Source organism: Gorilla gorilla, chromosome 4, assembly GCF_029281585.2.
Source record: "Gorilla gorilla gorilla isolate KB3781 chromosome 4, NHGRI_mGorGor1-v2.1_pri, whole genome shotgun sequence".
Lineage (NCBI taxonomy): Eukaryota > Metazoa > Chordata > Mammalia > Primates > Hominidae > Gorilla > Gorilla gorilla.
Genome location: NC_073228.2, coordinates 99,846,449 through 99,872,383, shown reverse-complemented (window position 1 = coordinate 99,872,383; position 25,935 = coordinate 99,846,449). Strand labels below are relative to the sequence as shown.

The following is a 25,935-nucleotide window of genomic DNA, read 5'->3' as shown; positions in this document are numbered from 1 at the left end:
CTACATGGGAAGCCCATTATTATCTTTTCAGTTCAACAGACATTTTTTAAGCACCTGGAGTACAGGTCATTTTGATCCCAAGGATGTTTTGTGTCTATAAACACTTTTATTAGAACTATACCAACACCGAGTTATCACAGAGAGATATCATTTCCAGAGCAAACTGCATTAAGCCAATTTATGCCTTGACCAATTTTCTAAAATTTTCTCTTCTGATTGGCAGGTTCAGCCATTTAGGAAAGATTGGTGACCTATCTGCATGATGGCATTAACTACAAGGATCATCCAAGAGCCACAGTCACAAAGCCAGTCTCTGAATATGGTTCAAAGAAATCTTATAACTCTCTGAACAGGTATGCAAATAATTGCATGTAATGTATATATGTTTTTTACTATTAGATTCTCATATCAAGTAGTGATGTAAAAACTTGGAATCTCCAGAGCTAGACCAATACTGCTCACTACCCAGTATCAGGGTATTACTAAAATGAATTCTTGAAAATTTTAGAGCCAGTTTAACCTAACTTGCCCCATTCCCTGATATCCTTATTACAGGCCCAGCTGTAACTTATCTTGGCCATCTAGGTTTACCCATCTAGGTTTACCCATGCTTTGCTTCCTGCGGAATCTTTCTAGTTCACCTTCTGGAATTCCAATCTGGGTAGAGAGGGAGAGCCAGTTAATTACTCTTTCATCCTCCTGAAGCACTTCTGTTCTTCTGAGATTCAAGGAAGACATTTACTATACTCCCGTCTGTCTCTCTCCGGTTGCTGTCATTTAGCAACCTCCCAGTCAACCACCTAACCTCATTCCGGAACCTCAACACACACATTGTTCATTAAATGCTCAGTATCTAGCCTCTGTCTTTCTCTCGACCCCAGATATGTCCATGTCCTCTATGATCTCAATGTCTTCATGAAATCCTCAACATCTCAGCCTCTTTTTCCATGATCACCTTCACCTCCCCTCCACTTTATACCTCCTTACCATGGGCAGACCCTAGATAATATCACTGCCTACAACAGCTCCACATCTAAAACAACACATTCAATTATCCAACAACTTGGACAAGCAGCCTTCTACCCTGTTTCCATCATCCGGTTGTTCCCTGCTTGTGCTCTCCTGGGACCTCCTAACTCTTGATCCTCCTGCTTTCTCCCTCTCTGCTAGACCTCTTCTGTCTTCGTTTTCTTCCCTATCCGACTGATATTTCATGCTGCATCTCTTGTCTCTGTTCTCATAGTCCCATTCTATTGCTTTTCAGTCTAAAACCCCAACCCTGGATCAACCTTAGTGTGTGATTTTTCAATTCCCATATCTGGGTTGTAAAATATTGCTGTAGAAAATCTCAAAATAGTGCATATTGATGGCACTATAAATTCATGGCCTCCAACTTCAATTGAGCATTTGGTATTGCCTGGCTCTCCTAAGTGGTTCAAGTCTTCTCACTTACCCCTGTCTCTAACTTGGATATCTCTTCCCTCAGTCTCATGTTTTCTGTCAGAGAAAACGGAGGCATCAGCTGGGGAACTTCCCTCAGCTTCCCACAATTAGCTAACAAATTTGCATGTAGCCACATCCGTTCTTTACTTTTTCCTCCAGTCAAAATTCAATAAGAATGCCTTATCTGATTTCAGGCTGATCCCTCTGATAGTGCCTTGTGTAGACCTTTTAACTTGCAGGGACTGTACTGCATCTACTTCCCCTTTCTTCTCCCCTGTCTTCAACTCTTATCTCTCTACTGCTCTTGCTGTTAGCATTTAAACATATGCAAGTCTCTAGCTATTATTCTTTCTTCCCCATACGGCTAGAAGCAACTTTTTTTAAAAGAAAAAAAAAGAGGGAAAGTATCTTTTAGTTCAGGGTTATTTAACTTTTTCACTTGTTAAGACTTGTATAATGGTCCATAACATACTTTCTAGTGTTTAAAGCAAACTGGTTTTAAATGCTACAAAATTGCTCACCTGGAAAATTATTTACCACTTAGCATTCAAATATTTTATAAGTTCTTAGTTGCTCAGCATTGTTTTCTTCTTTAAACTTTTAAATTACAAAATATACAAAAGGCATAAAACATAAATGTATAGTTTAATGAATAACTATAAACCAAATACCCGCTTAAATGTCATTTAGATCAAGGAAATAACCCCATCCTATATGTCCCTTCTAAATCAATCTTCTCACCCTTCTAGAGACAACCACCATCCTGAATTTTATTATAATGATTCCTCACCTTTTCTTTTAACCCTTTGTTTGTCCCTCCAGGCCCGTTCTTCCTCTTCTCCATCCTGCTCCATCCACTGGGAAGCTAGCTTGTATATCGACAGATTCCTTTGGCCTCTGGCTTCTAGTTAGGTTTGGTCAATGCAGAGATCAGAGGCAGCAGAATGAGACAGGATATTTTCTTCCCCTGGCTCCTCCCCTTCAGAGTCTCCTTTGTCACCAACTGTATTAGCTGAGTTATCTGGAGTAATAGAACCAACACGATGTGTGTATATATATGTGTGTGTAGTGTGTGTGTATATACAAACATATACATACATGTATATAATGTAAATAGATACGTGTGTGTGTACCCACACACATATGCACACATATACACACACATATCTATATATTGAGAGAGAGACAGAGAGAGAGATTTATTTTAAGGAATTGGCTCATGCAATTGTGGAGACTCAAATAAATCCACAGTCTACAGGGTAGGCTGGCAGGCTGGAGACCTAGGGAAAAGTTGCAGTTTGAGTTCAAAGGCAGTCTGCTGGCTGAAATCCTTCTTGGTTGAGGGAGGACAATCTTTATTCTATTAAGGCCTTCGGCTGATTTGATGAGTCCCATCCACATTACGGAGGGTAATCTGCTTTATTCAAAGTCCAGCAATTTAAATGTTAATCTCATTCAAAATTACCTTCACAGAAGCAACCGAATATATGGACCCCATGACCCAGCTGTATTAGTCTGTTCTCATGCTGCTAATAAAGACATACCTGAGACTGCATAATTTATAAAGGAAAGAGGTTTAATGGACTCACAATCATGGCAGAAGGTGAAGAAGGGGCAAAGGCATGTCTTACATGGTGGCAGGTAAGAGAACGTTTGCAGGAGAATTGCCCTTTATAAAACCATCAGATCTCATGAGACTTATTCACTATCATGAGAACAGCATGGGAAAAACTCACCCCCATGATTCAGTTACCTCCCACTGGGTCCCTCTCATGACACGTGGGGATTATGGGAGCTGCAATTCAAGATGAAATTTTATTGGGGACACAGCCAAATCATATCATTCCACCCCTGGCACCTCCCAAATCTCATGTCCCCACATTTCAATGCAAATCATGCCTTCCCAACAGTTCCCCAAAGCCTTAACTCATTTTAGCATTAACTCAAAAGTCCACCAGTCCAAAGTCTCATCTGAGATAAGGCAAGTACCTTCCACCTAGGAGCCTGTAAAATCAAAAGCAAGTTAGTTACTTTCTAGATACAATGGGGGTACAGACATTGGGTAAATATACTATTTCAAATGGGAGAAACTGGCCAAAATGAAGGGGCTACAGGCCCCATGCAAGTCCTAAATCCAGTGGTGCAGTCAAATCTTAAAACTCTAAAATCATCTCTTTTGACTCCATGTCTCACATGCAGGTCACACTGATGCAAGAGGTGGGCTCCCATGGCATTGGGCAGCTCTGTCCATGTGGCTTTGCAGGGTGTAACCCCCACTCCTGGCTGCTTTCATGGGCTGGCATTGAGCGTCTGTGGCTTTTCTAGGTGCACGGAGCAAGCTGTCGGTGGATCTACCATTCTGGGGTTTGGAGGATGGCAGCCCTCTTCTCACACCTCCACTAGGCAATGCCCCAGTGGGGTCTCTGTGTGGGGGCTCCCACCCCATATTTCCCTCTGCATTGCCCTAGCAGAGGTTCTCCATGAGTGCTCTGCCCCTGCAGCAAACTTTTGCCTGGACATCTAGGTGTTTCCATACATCCTCTGAAATCTAGGCAGAGGTTCCCAAACCTCAATTCTTGTCTTCTGTGCACCTGCAGGCTCAACACCACATGGAAGCTGCCAAGGGTTGGGGCTCACACACTCTAAGCCACAGCCTGAGCTGTACCTTGGCCCATTTTAGCCATGGCTGGAGCAGCTGGGATGCAGGGCACCAAGTCCGTAGGCTGCACACAGCAGGGGGGCCCTGGGCCTGGCCCAGGAAACCATTTTTCGCTTCTGGTCCTTGCGCCTGTGATGGGGAGAGGCTGCTGCAAGGTCTCTGACATGCCTTGGAGACATTTTGCCCACTGTCTTTGTTAGTCACCAGATTAACATTTGGCTCCTCCTTACTTATGCAAATTTCTGCAGCTGGCTTGAATTTCTCCCCAGAAAATGGGTTTTTCTTTTCTGTCGCATTGTCAGACTGCAAATTTTTCAGACTTTTATGCTCTGCTTCCTCTTGAACACTTTGCTCCTTAGAAATTTCTTTTGCTAGATACCCTAAATCATCTCTCTCAAGTTCAAAGTTCCACAGATCTCTAGGACAGAAGCAAAATGCCGGCAGTCTCTTTGCATAGCAAGAGTGACATTTACTCCAGTTCCCAACAAGTTCCTCATCTCCATCTGACACCACCTCAGCCTGGACTTTATTGTCCATATCATTATCAGCATTTTGTTCAAAGCCATTCAACAAGTTTCTAGGAAGTTCCAAACTTCCCCACATCTTCCTGTCTTCTTCTGAGCCCTCCAAACTGTTTCAACCTCTGCCTGTTACCCAGTTCCAAAGTCGCTTCCAGATTTTCATGTATCTTTACAGCAGCACCCTACTCTACTGGTACCAATTTATTGTATTAGTCTCTTCTTAAGCTGCTAATAAAGACATACCTAAGACTGTGTAATTTATAAAGAAAAAGAGGTTTAATGGACTCACAGTTTCACATGGCTGAGGAGGCTTCACAATCATGGCACAAGGTGAAGGAGGAGCAAAGGCATGTCTTACATGGCAGCAGACAAAAGAACGTATGCAGGGGAATTGCCCACTTTATAAAACCATCAGATCTCATGAGACTCATTCACTATCACGAAAACAGCTCAGGAAAATCCTGCCCCCATGAGTCAATTACCTTCCACCAGGTCCCTCCTGTGACACATGGGGATTATGGGAGCTACAATTCAAGGTGAGATTTGGGTGGGGACATAGCCAAACCATATCACCAGCCAAGCTGACACATAAAATTAACCATCACACCAACCAAAGGCCACATTTCTATTTCTTTGAGATGGAGGCTCGCTCTGTTGCCCAGGCTGGAGTGCAGTGGTGTGATCTCAGCTCTCTGCAACCTCTGCCTCCTAGGTTCAACTGATTCTCCTGCCTCAGTCTCCCAAGTAGTTTGGACTACTGGTGTACATCACCACCACACCCAGCTAATTTTTTTTTTTTTTTTTAGTAGAGACAGTGTTTCGCCATGTTGGGCAGGCTGGTCTTGAACTCCTGACCTCAAGTGATCCACCCGCCTCGGCCTCCCAAAGTGTTGAGATTACAGGCATGAGCCACTACACCTGGCCCAATTAAAAATTTAATAGGCCTTTTTAGAAATAGAGAATTCTGTCTTTTGTTTTTAACACACACACACACACAAACACACACACAAACACACTCCTAATTTAGGGTCCTGAGAGCTTTGCATTTTTTACAAATCTTCTCCCTAACTAAAATGGCTTAAAGTAGCTAATATCTGGACCCCTTATTCAAGTATTTTGGCATTGCAACTGTTATTTGTTTGTTGTTGTTTGTTATTTGGGATTACAGGCATGAGCCACTGCTCAGCCCAAAAGGCCACATTTCGTACGAGACTTACCTTTCCATGCAACTCTTCAGGCCTAGGAATGGTTATGGTTCTGGTTGTTATGAGCCCGAGGGCGTGCACCATTCCTTGTAGTTTTTCCTAAACTCTGCCCATGCCTTTTATTAAACAGTCCTTAATTGTTCAGCTTAAGTATGCCAATACACTTTCCAAGCATGCAATACTAAGCAATATAATTGCCTGCTTTTTAATTTGATATAAATGGAGTCATGGTGTGTATTTTCCTGTGTTGTGCTTCCTTTGTTCCGTGTTATTTACAGAAGCTTCATCCATATTGTTGTATGTAACAGTTCATTCATCTTTGTTGCTGTGTAGAATTCTAATACATGAATATACCATGATTTATGTATCCATTCTAATGTTGATGAATATGTGTGTTGTTTCCTGATTTAAGCTATCATAAACAATACATCTAGGAACATTTTGATATATGCATCTATATACACAATTTTCTCTACGGCATATATGTAGGATTGGAATTACCACATCATAAAATATACATATATTTAATTTTATGAGAGAATGCCAGACAATTTTCCAAAGTGGTAGCTTCAATTTACACTGCACCCATAGTACACAGCAATTCTGTTACTCTCTATCCTCTCTACTCTCCATCCTCACCAAAGTAACCATCCTGTTGTTTTCACACTTTTGTATTTTTGCCAGTTCTGGTGGACAGTGAGTCATAGTGATTTTCATTTGCATTTCCTTGACAACAATAACATTGGCTTTATTAGCCATTTGGATTTGTCTTTTTATGTGGTATCTGTTGAAATCTTTTGTCTGTATTTTACATTGAGTGGTTTTTGTTCTTGATCTGAACAAATTCTTTCTGTATTCTAGATTTTAGTTTTTGTTAGCTATATCTGTTACATATGGCTTCTAATTCTGTAGTTTATCTTTTAATTTCTTTGTTTTGCTGAACTGAAGTTCTTTAGTTTAATGAAATGAAATTTATCAATATTTTCCTTTATAAGTAGGACTTTTTCTGTCTTGTTAAAGAAATTATTCCCTACCCTGAGATCATAAAATTTTTTCTATATTATTTTTAGTAGTGTTATATTTTGCCTCTCACATGTAGGTATTTAATCTACCTGCAAGTAATTTTTATACATAACACAAAACAGGAAAACAATTTTCTTTTTCTCCATATGGATGTTCTATTGTTTGAATTTCATTTTTTGAAAAGAGTTTCCTTTCCCTGTTGCTCTGCAGTGTCATCTACTTCATGTGTTAAGTGTCTGTGCTTTTCTATTCGTCTACTTGGTTATCCTGTCAATACTATGCTGCCTTAATTATTTCACCTTTGAAAAATATGTCTTGTCTTGGCCCTTTGCAATCTTACATAATTTTTTTTTTTTTTTTTTGAGATGGAATCTCTCTCTGTCCCCAGGCTGGAGTGCAGTGGCATGATCTCAGCTCACTGTCACCTCTGCCTCCCGGGTTCATGCCATTCTCCTGCCTCAGCCTCCCGAGTAGCTGGGACTACAGGCATGCACCACCATGCCCAGCTAATTTTTGTATTTTCAGTAGAGATGGGGTTTCACCATGTTGGTCAGGGTGGTCTTGATCTCCTGACCTCGTGAACTGCCCGCCTTGGCCTCCCAAAGTGCTGGGATTACAGGTATTAGCCACCACACCCAGCCACAATCTTACATAAATTTTATAATCAGACTGTCAAGTTACACAAAGAAAAGAAGTTAAGATTTTAATTGGGATTGCATTAAGTGAATTAATGAATTAATTAATGAATTAATATGGGATTCAGTTTTCAAATTTATAAACATAGTATGTATCTCTTCACTTATTTAAGTCTTCTTTAATGTTCTTCAATAATGTTTTATTCCTACATACTGGATATTTTTAGATGTTATTATAAAGGGAATATGAAGGGTTTCCTATTTCATCATCTACCTCTTTCTTATTGGTGTATAAAAATACAGTGATTTTTTTTTTTTTTGAAATTGATTTGCCCTCATAACTCTGCTAAGTCCCATTATTAATTCTAATAATTAAGACAAACTTCCTCAAAGTTTGTTAAAAATGATTCTCTCTTTCTTAAATGCCATTCATTTCTCAACTCACTACAAACGAATTTTCTTCCTCCACCACTCCGGTCACACTGCTGTTTCAAGGTCACCAACAGCCTTCAAATTGCCCAATCTGAAGGACACTCCTTAGCTTTCTCAAGAGCTTGCAGACCTTTCCCCCTTTTTGAAATGCCATCTTTTTTTCCTTCTATTGCAAAACACTCTTGTTTTTTCAACTTCTCTGGTGCAGGATTACTTGTTCAGTCAGTCTCCTACATGTTGATGTTTCTTCGGGTTCTGTCCTAGACTCTTTTCTCTCTTCTTGCTATACATTGTTCCTCCTGGAGCCCTTTCATCTGCTCTCATGGCTTCAGTGATTGCTCCTACATTGATGACTCTCAGATTTCAAATTATCAGATCCCATATTACTCTCTTGAGCCTCGAGCCTGTATATCCAATTTCCTAGTCATCCCCAGTTGATCCTTCCCCAGCAAGCTTAATAATAAAAATTAGCTAACTTTGTCTAAAAATAATATATTTATGCAAACTCAGCATGTATAGAATTTATATTACCCAAGGCAAATATAAAAGAAAAATAAAATAGAGATATAAAAAATTAGGGAAAAGGGATAAAATCATCATTTTCAGATGATATGATTGTATGCCCGGAAGTCCCAAGAGACTTTAAAGTCAAAATATTAAACAAATATTAATAAAGGTATACTTTGCATACAAAATTATATATATATGCACATGTGTATTTGTGTGCATATAAAACAATAAATATTGTTGAAGGTTTGGATAATGTATTCAGAGTTTCTGTTTAGAAGATAAGATTGAGAAGAGGAGAAATTGTCCTCTTTTCTAGTTACCGAAGAAAAAAAAACATTGGAATTTAAGAATTTACTTAAATGATGAAAGGAATGAGAAGGGAGAGAAACAACTTAATTTACCTGTCTGATATAAAGGAGATCTACCTTAGATTATCTACTGGTGTGTTAGTCTCTTCTCACACACTATAAAGACATACCTGCGACTAGGTAATTTATAAAGAAAAGAGATTTAATTGGCTCACAATTCTGCAGGCTGTACAGGATTCTGCTTCTGGGGAGGCCTCAGGAAATTTCCAATCATGGCAGAAGGTGAAAAGGAAGCAGGCACGTCTCCACCCATTTGTGGCTGGAGCAGGAGGAAGGGAGGGAAGGGGGAGGTGCTACACACTTTTAACCAACCAGATCTCCTGAGAACTCACTCACTATCACAAGATCAGCAAGGGGGAAATCCGCCGCCATGATCCAATCACCTCCCACCGGGCCCCTCCTCCAACACTGGGAATTAAAATTCGACATGAGATTTGGGTGGGGACACAAATCCAAACCATATCAACTGGGCAGTTCCTCTAGGAAGTAAGTGAATCCACTCCTTATTCAGGAAGACTTCATAGCTTGATGGAATCAAGTGGGCCATAAAAGGATCTGTTACAAACCAGTCTAAAAAAAGGTCTGGGACATGGGTTTTTGTTTTTGCTGGGAGTGGGAGAATCAACAGGAAAACCAACTAAAAGAAATTGAAAAATTAAGTAAATTGTCTGGGAACAAATGTATGCATGCATAATCTATATATGTAAACAACACCCACTTGCAAACTTAATAGGAGAATATATTTCACTTACAGTAATAACAAAAAGGATAAAATCTCTTGGAATGCAACTAACAGGAAATGCATGAGATCTATATGAAGAAAACTTTAAACATTGATAAGAAAAGTAATTAAAAAAACTGAACATGGAAAAGGCATTCCCTGTTTGTTCTAGTTACTATTAAGATAACAAATAAAATTATCCTAAAGTTTAGGGGCTTAAAACAGCCATTTCATTTTACTGACAAATTCTGTGGGTCAGAGGTTAGACAGAACACAATAGGAGTGGCTTGTATCTGCTCCATGATGTCTGGGGCCTCAGGTGGGAAAACTCAAATGACTTGTGGTGATTCAACATCTTCAAGTGGCCCAGTGACTCCAGGCTGGAATCATCCTGAGGCACCTTCACTTTCTTGTCTGACAGTTGATGCTTGCGGTTGGCTAGGACTTCAGCTGGGGCTGATAACCAGATGCCCTACACATACCCTGCCCTTGCATTCCTCATAGCATAGAGGCCTCAGGGTAGTTGGACATCTTACATGGTGGCTCAGGGGTACAGAAGTGAGTGTGCCAGTGAACAAGGAGGAAGTTGCATCACTTTTTACAACCTAGTCTTAGAATTCACACAGTGTCACTTCAGCTGCATTCTACCAGTTACAACTCAGAGACAAGATGGCTCAGGTTAAAGGGGCGAGGACATAGACCCCATTTCTTAATGAGAGGAGTGTCAAGGCCACATTGTGGGATAGGAAATATTGTTGCAGCATCTTTGGAAAATGTAATCTGACATGCATGTTATTGGATGAAACAGCTTGCCATCATTTGAATCTCAATTATTTATTAGTTAATATATAAATTTTATGTGAATGTCCCCACGCCCAACTTACATGTAATTGTTGTCCAGTACTTTAGCATTCTTTTTTTTAACTGTAAAACTTAGTCATTTATGGAGTCCCGGCCTTGCAAGGGTTGGAGCCCCCTCCAGTGCATGCGGAAAAATTTTTCTCTTGGTTTCTCAGAGGATTATGGAGTCCGCCTTAAGAAAGGCAAGCTCCGGACACTCTGTAAAGTAGAATGGCCCAAGTTTGGAGTTGGGTGGCCCTCTGAAGGGTCATTGAATCCTACAATTGTTCAAGCCGTGTGGCGGGTTGTTACCCAAGCTCCCGGCTACCCTAATCAGTTTCCCTATATAAATCAATGGTTAAGTTTGGTCAGGAATCCTCCTCCATGGCTCCGTTCATGCGCCATTCACAATTCCACCTCCAAAGTCCTCCTGAGCCAGGCCGCGTTTTCGCCTCAACCCTCAGCCGGTTCGGCTCCCCCTGTACTGCCTCCCTCTGAAGAAGAGGAGAGTCTCCCTCACCCAGTCCCACCGCCTTACAACCAACTTGCTCCCTTAGGGTCGTCCCATGTCTCCTTGACGACGTCCCCTGTGGGCTCGCCACCCATTGCCTCTCGACTGCGGCCGCGGCGGGAGGAAGCAGCCCCTCTACTACCACTGAGAGAGGCACAAGTCCCTCCGGGTGATGAGCGCTCAGCCCCCTTCTTGGTTTATGTCCCTTTTTCTACTTCTGACTTGTATAATTAGAAAACCCAAAATCCTGCCTTCTCTGAAAAGCCCCAGGCTTTGACCTCACTGATGGAGTCCATACTCCAGACCCATGGGCCCCGCTGGGATGACTGCCAACCGCTCCTTTTAACTCTCTTTACCTCTGAGGAGAGGGAGCATATCTGGGGAGAGGCCAGAAAGCACTTCCTTGCATCAGCCAATAGACCGGAGGAGGAAGCTAGAGACCTCCTTGAGGAGGTCTTTTCCTCTACCCGGCCTAACTGGGACCCAAATTCCTCAAGTGGAACGAGAACTTTGGACGATTTTCACTGGTATCTCCTCACGGGTATTAAGGGAGCCGCTCGGAAACCCATAAACTTGTCTAAGGCGACTGAAGTCGTCCAGGGGCCCGATGAGTCACCAGGAGCGTTTTTAGAGCACCTCCAGGAGGCTTATCGGATTTACACCCCTTTTGACCCGGCGGCCCCCGAAAATAGCCGTGCTCTTAATTTGGCATTTGTGGCTCAGGCAGCCCCAGATATTAAAAGAAAACTCCAAAAACTGGAGAGATTTGCTGGAATGAATATCAGTCAGCTTTTAGAAATAGCCCAAAAGGTTTTTGACAACCGAGAGTTTGAAAAACAAAAACAAGCAACACAGGCAGCTGAAAAGGCCGCTGATAAAGCATTCAAAGGACAAACAAAAATCTTAGTGGCGGCTATCCAAGAGGTACAGAATGAAATGGCCCGTTAATTTGGACAGACACAGAAGAACAGGCTTTTCGAAACCTGAAAAAGGCATTAACTGAAGCCTCTGCTTTAGCCCTCCCTAATATCTCAAAGCCGTTTCACCTGTTTGTCCGTGAAAGCCAGGGAGTTGCTAAAGGGGTGCTTACACAGACTTTAGGACCCTGGAGACGCCCAGTGGCCTATTTATCTAAGAGACTGGATCCTGTGGCCTCTGGATGGCCAAGTTGTCTGCGAGCAGTAACAGCTACAGCAAGCCTAGTCCAAGAGGCTGATAAGTTAACTCTGGGCCAAAATTTAACCCTTACAACTCCTCATGCCATAGAGACTTTACTTCAAAGTGCTTCTGGCGAATGGATGTCAAATGCTCGCATCCTGCAGTATCAGTTTACTGTTAGATCAGCCTCGTTTGACTTTCTCTCTCCCACATGGTGTTTGAATCCAGCTACTATCCATGACTGTCAGGAACTGTTAGAAACTACCGAAACTGGCCCACCCAATCTTCAAGATATGCCCCTAGAGAAGGCGGATGCCACTGTGTTCACATACAGTAGCAGCTTTCTCGAGCAGGGAGTATGAAAGGCTGGTGCAGCTGTTACCATGGAGACAGATGTGCTGTGGGCTCAGGCTTTACCAGCAAACACCTCAGCGCAAAAAGCTGAATTGATGGCCCTCACTCAGGCTCTCCGATGGGGTAAGGATAAACGTATTAACGTTTACACTGACAGCAGGTACACCTTTGCTACTGTGCATGTACATGGAGCCATCTACCAGGAGCGCAGGCTACTCACCTCAGCAGGAAAGGCTATCAAAAACAAAGAAGAATCCCCCATCTTCAAAGCCTAACAGATCAAGCAGCTCTCCAGTGCACAACCTGCGCCCAGGTAAATGCCAAGCAAGGTCCTAAACCCAGCCCAGGCCACTGTTTCCGAAAACACTTGCCAGAAGAAAAGTGGGAAATTGACTTTACAGAAGTAAAACCACACCGGGCTGGGTACAAATACCTTCTAGTACTAGTAGACACCTTCTCCGGATGGACTGAAGCATTTGCTACCAAAAACGAAACTGCCAATACGGTAGTTAAGTTCTTACTTAATGAAATCATCCCTCGATACGGGCTGCCTGCTGCCATAGGGTCTGATAATGGACCTGCCTTCACCTCGTCCATAGCTCAGTCGGTCAGTAAGACGTTAAACATTCAGTGGAAGTTCCATTGTGCCTATTGACCCCAGAGCTCTGGGCAGGTAGAATGCATGAACTGCATCCTAAAAAACACTCTGACAAAATTAATTTTAAAAACCGGTGAAAATTGGGTGAGTCTCCTTCCTTTAGCCCTACTTAGAGTAAGGTGCACCCCTTATCAGGCTGGGTTATCGCCTTTTGAAATTATGTATGGGCAGGCGCCACCTATCTTGCCTAAGCTAAGAGAAGCCCATTTGGCAGAAATATCACAAGCTAATTTATTGCAGTACCAACAGTCTCTCCAAGAGGTACAAGATATTATTCTGCCACTTGTTCGAGGAGCCCATCCCAATCCAATTCCTGAACAGATGGGGCCCTGCCATTCATTCCAGCCAGGAGACCTAGTGTTTATTAAAAAGTTCCAGAGAGAAGGACTCACTCCTGCTTGGAAGGGACCTCACACCGTCATCCTCACGATGCCAACGGCTCTGAAGGTGGATTGAATTCCTGCTTGGATTCATCACTCCCACATCAAAAAGGCCAACAGAGCCCAGCTAGAAACATGGGTCCCCCAAGGCTGGATCAGGCCCCTTAAAACTGCGCCTAAGTCGGGTGAAACTGTTAGATTAATTCTTTTTATTTACTTCTCTTGTTTGTTTTCACCTATTATGTCCTCTGTGCCTTCTTACTCCTTCCTCCTCACCTCTTTCACAACAGGACATGTATTTGCCAACACTACTTGGAGGGCCGGTACTTCCAAGGAAGTCACTTTTGCAGTCGATTTATGTGCACTGTTCCCAGAGCCAGCTCGCACCCATGAAGAACAACACAACTTACCGGTCATAGGAGCAGAAAGTGTTGACCTTGCAGCAGGATTTGGACACTCTGGGAGCCAAACTGGATGTGGAAGCTCCAAAGGTACAGAAAAAGAACTCCAAAATGTTGACTTTTACCTCTGTCCTGGGAATCACCCTGACACTAGCTGTTGAGATACTTATCAGTTTTTCTGCCCTGATTGGACATGTGTAACTTTAGCCACCTACTTTGGGGGATTAACCAGATCTTCATTCCATAACTCGTGCTTCTCGTCCTAAATTATGTACTAGAAAAAATTGTAATCCTCTTACTATAACTGTCCATGACCCTAATTCAACTCAATAATATTATGGCATGTCATGGGAATTAAGATTTTATATCCCAGGATTTAATGTTGGCACTATGTTCACCATCCAAAAAAAAATCCTGGTCTCATGGAGCCCACCCAAGCCAATCCGGCCTTTGACTGCTCTAGGTGACCCTATGTTCCAGAAACCCCCTGACAAAGTTGATTTAACTATTCCTCCACCATTCTTAGTCATAAAAGATACACTCCAAAAGTTCGAGAAAATCTAGATAGGCACCAACAGGAACGAGAAAATAACATCCCCTGGTATCAAAACATGTTCAACTGGAACCCCTGGCTAACTACTTTAATCACTGAGTTAGCTGGACCTCTCTTCATCATACTATTAAGTTTAATTTTTGGGCCTTGTATATTAAATTTGTTTCTTAATTTTCTAAAACAATGCATAGCTTCTGTCAAACTTATGTATCTTAAGACTCAATATAACCCCCCTTGTTATAACTGAGGAATCAACAATTTGATTCCCCAAAAACACAAGTGGGGAATGTAATGCCCAACCTGGTTTTTACTAACTCTGTTTTTAGACTCTCCCTTTTCCTTTAATCACCTAGCCTTTTTTCCACCTGAATTGACTCTCCCTTAGCTAAGAGAGCCAGACAGACTCCATCTTGGCTCTTTCACTGGCAGCCCCCTCCTCAAGGACTTAACTTGTGCAAGCTGACTCCCAGCACATCCAAGAATGCAATTAACTGATAAGATACTGTGGCAAGCTATATCTGCAGCTCCCAGGAATTCATCTGATTGATAACGCCCAAAGCCCCGGGTCTATCACCTTGTAATAGTCTTAAAGCCCCTGCACCTGGAACTGTTTACTTTCCTGTAACCATTTATCCTTTTAACTTTTTGACTACTTTACTTCTGTAAAATTGTTTTAACTAGCCGCCCCCCCCCCTTCCTAAACCAAGGTATAAAAGTTAATCAAGCCCCTTCCTCGGGGCCGAGAGAATTTTGAGCGTTAGCCGTCTCTCGGTCGCCGGCTAATAAAGGACTCTTAATTCGTCTCAAAGTATGGCGTTTTTCTAACTCGCTCGGGTACAACAATTATTCTTGTTCTAAAGGTCCATGTCTGTTTGAACTAATCCATGTGTTAATCACTCTCTTTTCTTATCATTCTTTCTCACATTCATTCTTCCTCCAAGATTTCCTTGTTCCTAAAATTCCTCCTTTAGTAGTTCTTTCACAGCTAGGGCCTATTCATGGTAAATTCTTCTGATTTCTGTCTGAAAATAAGCTTTCATTTCACTTTTATTCTTGAATGATAATTTAGCTGACTTAAGAATTCTAAGATTCACTAATGTGAGTTTCTGATTTACATATTTTTACTAAAAAATGCTTTTCTATCAAAATACCCTCAGGGCCAAAAACAATAGGGTCAAAAGGACAAAATCAAACTCTACATTGCCCTGTTATGTTATACAAGTAACTTGAGAAGACTTGTTTCTGATAGCAGGGATCTTATTGTCTCTTTAACATTAAAATCAAAATATTAAACAAATATTAATAAAGGTATACTTTGCATACAAAATTATATATATATGCAAATGTGGCATTTGTGCATATAAAACAATAAATATTGTTGAAGGATTAGATAATGTATTCAGAATTTCTGTTTAGATAAGACAGAAGGGGAGAAATTGTCGTCTTTTCTAGTTACTGAAGAAAAAAATTAGAATTTAAGAATTTACTTAAATGATGAAAGGAAGGAGAAGGGAGAGAAACAACTTAATTTACCTGTCTGATGTAAAGGAGATCTACCTTAGATTATTTACTGGTGTGTTAGTCTCGTCTCACACACTATAAAGACATACCTGCGACTAGGTAATTTATAAAGAAAAGAGATTTAATTGGCTCACAATTCTGCAGGCTGTACAGGATTCTGCTTCTGGGGAGGCCTCAGGAAATTTCCAATCATGGCAGAAGGTGAAAAGGAAGCAGGCACGTCTCCACCCATTTGTGGCTGGAGCAGGAGGAAGGGAGGGAAGGGGGAGGTGCTACACACTTTTAACCAACCAGATCTCCTGAGAACTCACTCACTATCACAAGATCAGCAAGGGGGAAATCCGCCGCCATGATCCAATCACCTCCCACCGGGCCCCTCCTCCAACACTGGGAATTAAAATTCGACATGAGATTTGGCTGGGGACAAAATCCAAACCATATCAACTGGGCAGTGCCTCTAGGAAGTAAGTGAATCCTCTCCTTATTCAGGAAGACTTCATAGCTTGATGGACTCAAGTGGGCCATTAAAGGATCTGTTACAAACCAGTCTAAAAAAAGGTCTGGGACATGGGTTTTTGTTTTTGCTGGGAGTGGGAGGAGGTCCATGGATATGTTTTAGGAATTGTTGAACCCCAAAACATTATAGGTAACATTTTGTCTTTTCTCCCTTTCTCCTCCCAGCATCCCTTACTTTCCTTACAGAAACAGAAAAGTAAGGAGATAGCTAAATCCTTTTGGAATATCAAAAAAGAAAATCTGGGAAGGTTTCTGAGTAATAAAAACCCATGGAAAAACACTAGAGATATAATTCTGTTGAGATAGATTTTGACCAACTCTTTTGTTGAGATGTCAGTTAATGTTTGTGTGTTTCTTGACAGTTATTAGCTGTAAAATAATCATTGAAAATGAAAAGGCTTTTCATATTGAAGTAAAAAACTGGGTAACTATTAGATTACAGTAAAATTTAATCTAGTTTATAATCATTATAGAGTTGGGTTTAAAGCAAGCTCCCCACAAATACTCAATTCATTTTCTTTTTATAAAGTTATATTAGAGGAGTGTACTTCATACACATTATTACCAGCTGACCTTTACTGAATTTTTAAAGAAAAATTTTAATCACTTAGTTCTGTACATAAAACTGAAAAAGTTGAAAATCAGAAAACCTTTTGTTGTGATTAAACCATTAATATATTTTTAAATGGTCGTTGACATGCTAGTAACATGGAATTATTGAATTTCATGAATGAAATACTTAATTATATATGCTATGGATTAAATTATGCTGTCCCCTCCAAAATTCATGTTGAAACTTTATCCCCAACGCAACCATATTAAGGGATGTGGCCTTTGGCAGGTGATTAAGTCATAAGTACTCCAACCTGGCTAGGCATGGTGGCTCACGCCTGTAATCGCAGCACTTTAGGAGGCTGAGGTGGGCAAATCATTGAACTTAGGAGTTTGAGACCAGCTTGGGCAACATAGCAAAACTTTATCTCTACAAAAAATACAAAAAATAAAAATAAATAAATAAATAAAATAGCCAGGTGCGGTGGTGTGCACCTGTAGTTCCAGCTACTCGGGAAGCAAAGGTGGGAGGATCACTTGAGCCTGGGAGGTTGAGGCTGCAGTGAGCTGAGATCTTGCCATTGCACTCCAGCCTGGGTGACAGGGAGACTCTGTCTCAAAAAAAAAAAAAAAAAAAGTACTCTATCCTCATGTATGGGATTAATACCCCTATAAAAGGGCTCAAGTTTGAAGGGTACACTCTCTTGACCCTCTGTCTCATCCACTATATGAGGATGCAGCATTCTTCCCTTCCAGAGGATGCAGCAATAAGGCACCATCTTGGAAAAGGAGACTGATCCTCAAAAAATGTCAGTGCCTCAATCTTGGACTTCCCAGCCTCTAAAACGGTGAGAAATAAATTTCTGTTCTTTGTAAATTACCCAGTCTCAGGTACTATGTTATAGCAGCACAAATGGACTAAGGCAATATATTTATTTATTTTTATTTATTTTTAAGGCAATATATTTATAAGGAACATATTATGGGGCTGGTTTTAACTCTTTAATTGATACTTGATTTTATTAAACATTTAAAGGAGACCTATATTTTATTTAAAACTATTTTTATAGATTGACATGTAACATTCTATACATGAGTCTAAATAAAATAATTATAAAAGTTAAGTGGAAAAAATTACTACCTCCTATCAACTATTTCATGTTAATCTGTTTTGATTCCACAGAAAGATTTGCCATCTCCTTAGACTAGCAGCTGCTACAGTCATGTGTCTGCCACGTGTCCTTAGACTGACTAATACCCAGAGCTAATAGAATAGGTTATTTAGGCACAAAAACAAACAGAGGGGTCAGACAGAGAGCTATTTTTCCAATGAAAGAATTTATACATTTTATAATACACAAACATGAAAAATATTGCATTCAGGGGTTGTAAATGAAAGAAAAATCTAGAGAAATGTAGAGAATAATGAAAACTATTTCCAAGGTCAAAACCATCAGATCTCTGCCAGACTCTTTTCACTTACATCAAAGTGAGACTCTGCGTGTGTGTGTGTGTGTGTGTGTGTGTGTGTGTGTGTGTGTGTATGTGTGTATATGCACTGTGAGGGAGACAGTCTTCTATTTGTGTATCTGCATGCACGTTTGTCAGTGTTTGTGTGTCTGTTGGGTCTTGAATGTAGAATACAGGAAGGGGATGATAGTGGTATAAAATGAAAAAGTCCATTTCTATTGGAGTCTATCTTCCAAGTATAAGAAAAAAGAAATATATTTTTATTACCAAAAACTCTGAACAATATGTGAAATAATTGAGTGATTTAATGCCTATAGGTTTTTAATTTTTATGAAACTTTTATTACAAAAGAAATACATGTTTACTATTTTGTTTCAAATAAATAAATCCAACCACCCATTGATAATCACTTGATATGCACATTTCCAGATATTTTTATGAATATATGCTATATATCCTTCCAGATATTTTTTAAAAATGAATTTTTTTTTTTTTTTACTTTTTTTTGAGATGGGCTCTCACTCTGGTTGCCCAGGCTGGAGTGCAGTGGTGCAATCTCGGCCCACTGCAGCCTCCACCTCCCAGGTTAAAGCAATTCTCCTGCCTCAGCCTCCCAAGTAGCTGCGACTACTGGCATGTGGCACCAGGCCCAGCTAATTTCTGTATTTTTAGTGGAGACAAGGTTTCACCATTTTGGCCAGGCTGGTCTCGAACTCATGACCTCAAGGGATCCACCTGTCTCAGCCTCCAAAAGTGCTGGGATTACAGGCATAAACCACTGTGCCTGGCCCTAAATAAACCATTTTTTAAACAATGTAGCATGGAGTCAATAAATACTTTTTCATTCTATCCCTAATACATAGCACAGCATGGTAGACATTCAGAAAGTATCTGTTAAAGAAACAGACAAATACTTTGTGATCATCTGTATAAGTTCTTCGCCATTTTCCCTAATTTCAAATGTTTTTGTACTCATTTATGAATTCCATATGAAGTGAGGATTTCAGCCCTTTGCTAAATATGTTCCAAATACTGTTTTCCCCTGCTTATACTTAAACTTTCCTTTACCAAAAGAACAGAAGATAATACTCAAACATATAGTTAGACTTAGTCAAATGAAAAATACTTCAGATTTAATGCAAATGGTACTTAATAGGAAATTTTAAAGAAATAAATGAAGTCAATGCAAATTATAGGAGTGAAGTACTGCATGTTTCTCAGTAGAGTTTTTGCTCTATTTCTTTTTTATTTTTGTTTTTTTGAAGCAGAGTCTTGCTCTATCACCCAGGCTGCAATGTAGTGGTGCAATCATTGCTCACTGCAGCTTCAAACTCATGGGCTCAAGCAAACCTCCTTCCTAAACTTCCAAAGTAACTAGGACTATAGGTGTGTGCCACCATGCCCAGTTGATTTATAAAACTTTTTTTTTTTGGTAGGGATGGGGTCTTGCTATGTTGCCCAGGCTTGTCTGGAACTTCTGGTCTCTAGTGGTGGTCCTGCGTTGGCCTCTGAAAGTGCTGGGATTACAGGTGTGAGCCACCGTGCCTGGCCTCTGACTATTTAAATAAAGATACAGGAATGACTCGTAGATGGTAATGTAGAATATATCTAAGAGCAGCAAATTTTTGAGTTAGACAAATTGGTTCTTATTTTATTTCTGCCCCTGGGCAGCTGAGTGGTAGAGTAAAGTCACTTGATGCCTCTGAGCTTCTGTAAACTGGGGACACTCAGGCCTCTCTCCCAGAGTTGTGTCTGGAAGTGCTCTGCAAATGGTCTCTATGTGAATTCTATCCCTTGATGGATATTTCCAAATTAGATACGTATTTTTAAATATGAGGACAAACTACTTTTTGAGCCCCAGGATTTGCTGTGGTTCTCTACCAAAAATTTGAAGATAACATGAAAAATTGTGTGTGTGTGTGTGTGTGTGTGTGTGTGTGTGTGTGTGTGTGTGTGTTTTGGTTTTGCCATAATTTTTTTTTAACACCTGGGCTTTATGGTGTCATGTTTTACTCCTCTTAGTAAGAAGGCTTTTTGTTTTCTTCCCCTACTGACTCTGTTGACTGAAAGCAAGTACTATGTGCTCTTAAATTTCCCCTTGAGAGAATTTTGGTATCATGAAATGGAAGTACTAGTACAGTTTAAAATGGAAAAGGCTACTGAACAATCCTTTAAGGATTTAAATATACTCCATTAACTTTTGTTCAGTAAAAGAATATCATCAAATTATGTAATCCACTATTGTTGTTACTGTTTTTTTCTAGAACATTACTGAATTAGAAATCTAGCTTTATGATTGCTGTGTATTGCCATCAATCTGTAAAACATATGAAGTCTGTCAAGCTCTCAAATGTAACTGTTGTACAAAGTCTACATCTCATGGCAACTTTCACAAAGTGGTGTTTTCTCAACACGCAAATATTTGTTCTGACACTGATCTTACTTATAGGGATCTTCTAACATTTTGTCTAAGCACAAAAGCTTTCACTATTTTCATGAAATAAATTATAGACCTGTTGGGGGGATCTAGTATATAAATGATTTTCTTGACAACTAGCTTAATATAATTTTCTTCCTAAACTGAGGATGCTTTCTCTTTGTCTAGCCAAGATCAGAATACTACAGATTTGGATTTAAGTGAGTGGGAATGAAGCTCAATACTAATATACTGTATGCTACCAGTATAGATGTTTTAGTTAAAATATTATTAAAACAATATGATAAAAATATTTTTATTACAAAAAATGGTAGATTTTTTGTTAGAGAAACTATTGATTAGTTTATTCTCTCCTTACCAAAGGTTTACCAAGCCCTCTTGGAGAAGCAGGTTCCTGTGGGAACCTGGTTAAATCTCCCAAGCTAGCAGTGTTTTTACTACAATAAGACAGTGATTAATTGTGTCCCACTGGGCACTGTCCTGATAAGGTAAGAGACTGACCCTGCCTCCAAAGAATTATTGCAGTTGCCACAATTTTCTGCTTTATATCAAGAGGTTAAGTGACCTAGGAATTAGAATTCTAGAATTGTAGAATTTCAGAGTTATAAGGGACTTCAGAAATCATAACTCACATTTTACAGATAAAATACTGTAAAATAGTGTAAAATACATATGTGTTACTTGTTAATTAACTATTTTAAAAATCTTTGTGGCCTTTGCTATAATGTTTGAACATTAGGGAGTATCAGTAAACTACAAAATTTGTTTTTTCAAATTCTTGTGGTGTGGATTCTTCACCTCATCTAAGTAACTGAAGTGATAAAAAGGAAAATATTTTAAGAAATAAAGATGAAAATTATATGAATCCGTATATGTGATAACATGGCTTAGAACTACACTCATACCACACACTAGTACATGTAAAACTGGTGAAATCTGAATCAAGTCAGTGGTTTATAGCAATGTCAAGTTCCTGGTTTTGATATTGTACTATAGTTATATAAGATGTAGTTATTGGGGCCGGGCACAGTGCCTCATGCCTGTAATCCCAGCACTTTGGGAGGCCGAGGTGGGCAGATCACTGAGGCCAGGAGTTTGAGACCAGCCTGGCCAACATGGCAAAATCCCATCTCTAAAAAAAATTTTTTGGCCAGGCGCAGTGGCTCAAGTCTGTAATCCCAGAACTTTGGGAGGCTGAGGCGGGCACATCACGAGGTCAGGAGATCGAGACCAGCCTGACCGACGTGGTGAAACCCCGTCTCTATGAAAAATATAAAAATTAGCCAGCCATGGTGGCGCGTGCCTGTAATCCCAGCTACTCTGGAGGCTGAGGCAGGAGAATCGCTTGAACCTGGGAGGTGGAGGTTGCAATGAGCTGAGATTGCATCACTGCACTCCAGTCTGGGTGATGGAGTGAGACTCCATGTAAACAAACAAAAAAAAAATTTTTTAATGTAGTTATTGGGGGAAACTGCATGAAGGGCAAATGGGCACCCACTACTATGTAAAATAAAAATTTAAAAATATAGATAGCTACTATGAAATTGCTTTATTGACATGATTAAATATTATAAACTATAGGTGGCTAGAATTTAATATAAAAATAATTACAACATGAGACACTGCTTTAGCTTTCACCCCTTTGATCATTCCTCATGACTCCCTGTTAATATTTTCATAAGTTTTTTCTTCTTGACACTCTTCATAGAAAACTGATTAATATCCATGGTTTCGGGGGCTAGCTCTATGTTGAAGTCCCCAGATCTTTCTGTCTGGCCCAGATGTCCCATTCAAACTCCAACTCTTTACTAGATTGCTCTTGCTAGATCTTTGCATGGTGTCTGACACAAAGTAGGCTTTCAAGAAATATTAGATGAATGAAAGAATGAATGAATGAATAACTTTTCAAATAACTATAAGATATTTGTACTTGAAACTCTCAGAGTCTTCTAAATTCAAAATATAGCAAAACAAAACCAGTATTTCTTCCCACTATGCTCACCCACCAAATTTGCTCACTCTGGCAATTTCCGTATTTCTCCCATTTCTACTATTTTCCAATCCAACCAAGCCTTTAAAATGTAAGCTGCCTTGGACTCTTCCTTCACTTTTATTTACCATATATGTCTAAGCAGTTATCTCTTATGTCCATTTTCCTCTCAAATATCCTTTATATTTGTCCCTTCTATTTCATTTCTATGGCTACTGTGTTAGCATTTTTTGTTGATGTTGCTAAATGTTTCTCATTTTTCTCCCTGTTCTTAGTCTTGATTCCTCTTCAGTCTATTTTGTGCACTAGTTCCTGGTAAATGTTTCCCATTGGCCAGGTCACCACACTAAGAGCATGATCATAATTCTTGATGCTGCCTATGGAGTGCTCATTGTATACCAGGCACTGTGATACTTACTGTACATATATTATCTCATTTACTCTTTATGATAGCCCTGTAAAGTAGGCATAATTTATCCCCATTTTATAGATGAGAAAACCGAGGGCCCAAGAGATTTACAAATGTGCCACATTGTTTAAGTAGCAGAGCCAGGATATGAACTCAGCTTAGCCTGGTTACAATCATCATGAAACACCATTCTCCTAAATATAAATACATTTTGTTCCTTCATTAAAATATACCCAGCAGAACCTCAACCTGGCAAAAATAGAAGCTCAATGAATCGCAGCATTGAAAGCACTTTATTAAATGAGTTGAACTGAGCAGGGTGCATGCTGAAAGCTCCCACTGACCTTCAAGCCTGCGCCTTCCATTTGTTCCAGCTCATAGTCCTCCACTCCCACCCCTTTCAAATCTCAGGGAGATTTTATAGTTATGTTGTTGCATTCAGGTAGTAAATGAATAGTCTTTTTTTTAGTAATTGAGTTGAGTTTGCTGTAATAAATAAATAAATAAAGATAATTTTGTTGTTGCTCTCAGGTAATAAGTAGTAGTCTTTTTATTTTTGTAATTGAGTCCAGTTCGATGTAATAAACCAAACGTTAATCTCATTTCATTTAAAACTTCTTCCCATTCCCCGCTGAGTTTTGCTCCAGGCTTGGAAGTCTACAGTGGAAGAGTGAGGGAACTTTGGTCAGCTGCTTTTCCTCTCCTCAGCTCTCCTTCTCCCTCATCCGTTTCTGCTTTTGGCCTCTTCAAAGCTGCAAGAGGGAAGGAGAAAAGGTAAGATAGGAAAAGCTCTTACTTAACTGCATGGTTATGACTGACATTGGTGCCCTTAGGAGTGGCAAATAACCTGAGGTTATTTGTCTCTTGGAAGCCTTCCGGGAACCTTCTACTGCATTTCTGGCCAGATAACAATCTAGTCCCTGGGCGTCTAGGAGTCTGCCTGACACTGTCCCTTCAGATGGAGCCTGCTGTGAGAATTTCAGACTGGCTCCCTTCACAGATGCTTGCATCAAGTCCACACAGCTTGCTGTGAACTTAGCCTTCCCTCTCTTTACTCTAGACCATAACGTGCTCATTTCATTCCAGCCCCACTGTCTGCTTATTTTCCTCTCCCACGTTTCCTTCTCTCTGCCAATCTCAATGTAATTCCCATCTGATCGCAGTGCACACCTTTTTCCATGAAGCAATGCCTTATTTATTCCTTCCCACAGTGATTTTCCCAAATGAAAGTCCCAAGCACTCTATTATGTACCAAAAGAAAAAAGAAGAAATCAGTTTTACTTAAGAAGCTTGAGTACATATATTAAATATTGACCCCAGGGTACACATCATTTTTAACATTCCATGTAATTAAATATGAAGTAGTAGGCATAGGCACTTCTCCTGCTTACTGAAACACATGATTGCCTCAAGGAAATGTACTTGTGTAATTGAGCTGTGAGCTGCTTTTTTTTTTCATGGAATGTCATTTTCATGGAATGTCATTTCATGGAATGTCATTTTCACTTGAAAGAATGACTGACAAAAACACCCAACTATGGTTATAGGGAGCTGGGTATTTGGCAGGTATTTTCTCGAATGTAAAAGAAGCGAGTCTGTCATTTCAAGGAAAACAATTGACAGTGTTTATTGCCAATGATAAATGTGAGCTTTAAAGCAAAAATTAGAACTCGGGAAAACTTGCATCCACAATGATGAGCTTGACAATTTGTGGTGGTTTTGTAGCTGTGGCTACACATTCTTCAATACAGCGCCCTACAAGAGGCGGAGGCTACCTTCCCTCCCCTTGATTGTGGAGTTGATTGTCTCTAGTGATGAGCTATCGTACTGAGATTAGTTATAAAATGACTGTGGCTCCCATCTTAAGCGGACTATCTTGTTCTCTCTCTGTCTCTCTCTCTCTGTGTGTCTCTCCTTGCCACCCCTGTTTCTTTTGAACTGCTCACCATGGGACAATCCACCAGGTTGTGAGGTGGCCCTGAGAGAGGGAAGCCAGCTGAGGACATACTGAAGCAGTCTATGGAGAGGCCACATGGTAAGGAACTGAGGGTTCCCAGCAACCATGGGAGTGAACTTGGGAGTAGATCTTCTGAAGCAGCCAAAAGGCACACGAGTCAGCTTGGAATTGGACCATCTCTCAGTTGAGTCCTAAGAAGACCATAGCCCAGCCAACACTTTGACTGCAACCTCTTGAATGATTTCAAGCCAGAACCACCTAGCTAAGCCACTCTTAAATTCCTTACCCAAAGAAACTGTGAGATAACAAAAGTTTATTGTTTTAAGTTGCTGAGTTGGAGTAATTTGCTATGCAAAGATATTGAGAGAACCAATATTATTCAGATAATCAATGCATGATGTTATAAAATTATGCATTAGTAAATGAGACAAAGTGGAGGATAGATTTATAAATTTTAATGTAACAGAGCATAAAAAGTTCATTGATATGGTATTTAGGTTGCACCTAATCTTTAAGAAATTACCATTTTGTTTTGTTTTGTTTTGTTTTGTTTTGTTTCATTCAGAGACAGGGTCTTGCTCTGTCCCCTGGCTTGGAGTGCAGTGGTGCAATCCTAGCTCTTAGTTCACTGCAACTTCGGACTCCTAGACTCAGTGCTGCTCCCATCTCAGCCACCTGCACACCAGATTAATTCTTTTAATTTGTTGTAAA

At 40.2% G+C, this 25,935-nt stretch overlaps 1 protein-coding gene and 2 long non-coding RNA genes across 5 annotated transcripts in view; 2 read left to right on the top strand and 1 right to left on the bottom strand.

Annotated features, from left to right (window-relative positions):
- RHOBTB3 (Rho related BTB domain containing 3) overlaps nucleotides 1-9,056 on the bottom strand; it is a 106,513-nt gene extending 97,457 nt beyond the window's left edge. For 2 of the 3 annotated variants that reach the window (XM_055387175.2, XM_055387177.2), the window contains exon 1: nucleotides 8,952-9,046. In XM_055387175.2, the coding sequence (XP_055243150.2) occupies nucleotides 8,952-9,010 (59 nt within the window). In that variant the 5' untranslated portion in view covers nucleotides 9,011-9,046. Of the gene's footprint in view, nucleotides 1-8,951 lie in introns of all 3 variants that reach the window. The other variant, XM_055387176.2, reaches the window with a different exon arrangement.
- Nucleotides 224-17,811, top strand: LOC134758439 (uncharacterized). Its single transcript, XR_010133630.1, has 4 exons — nucleotides 224-353; nucleotides 2,917-3,084; nucleotides 13,709-13,909; nucleotides 17,718-17,811. It is a non-coding gene; the product is annotated as an uncharacterized lncRNA (long non-coding RNA).
- Nucleotides 17,812-19,861: 2,050 nt separating this feature from the next.
- Nucleotides 19,862-25,414, top strand: LOC129533591 (uncharacterized). Its single transcript, XR_010133631.1, has 4 exons — nucleotides 19,862-19,960; nucleotides 21,232-21,356; nucleotides 23,915-24,041; nucleotides 25,232-25,414. It is a non-coding gene; the product is annotated as an uncharacterized lncRNA (long non-coding RNA).
- Nucleotides 25,415-25,935: the final 521 nt, after the last annotated feature.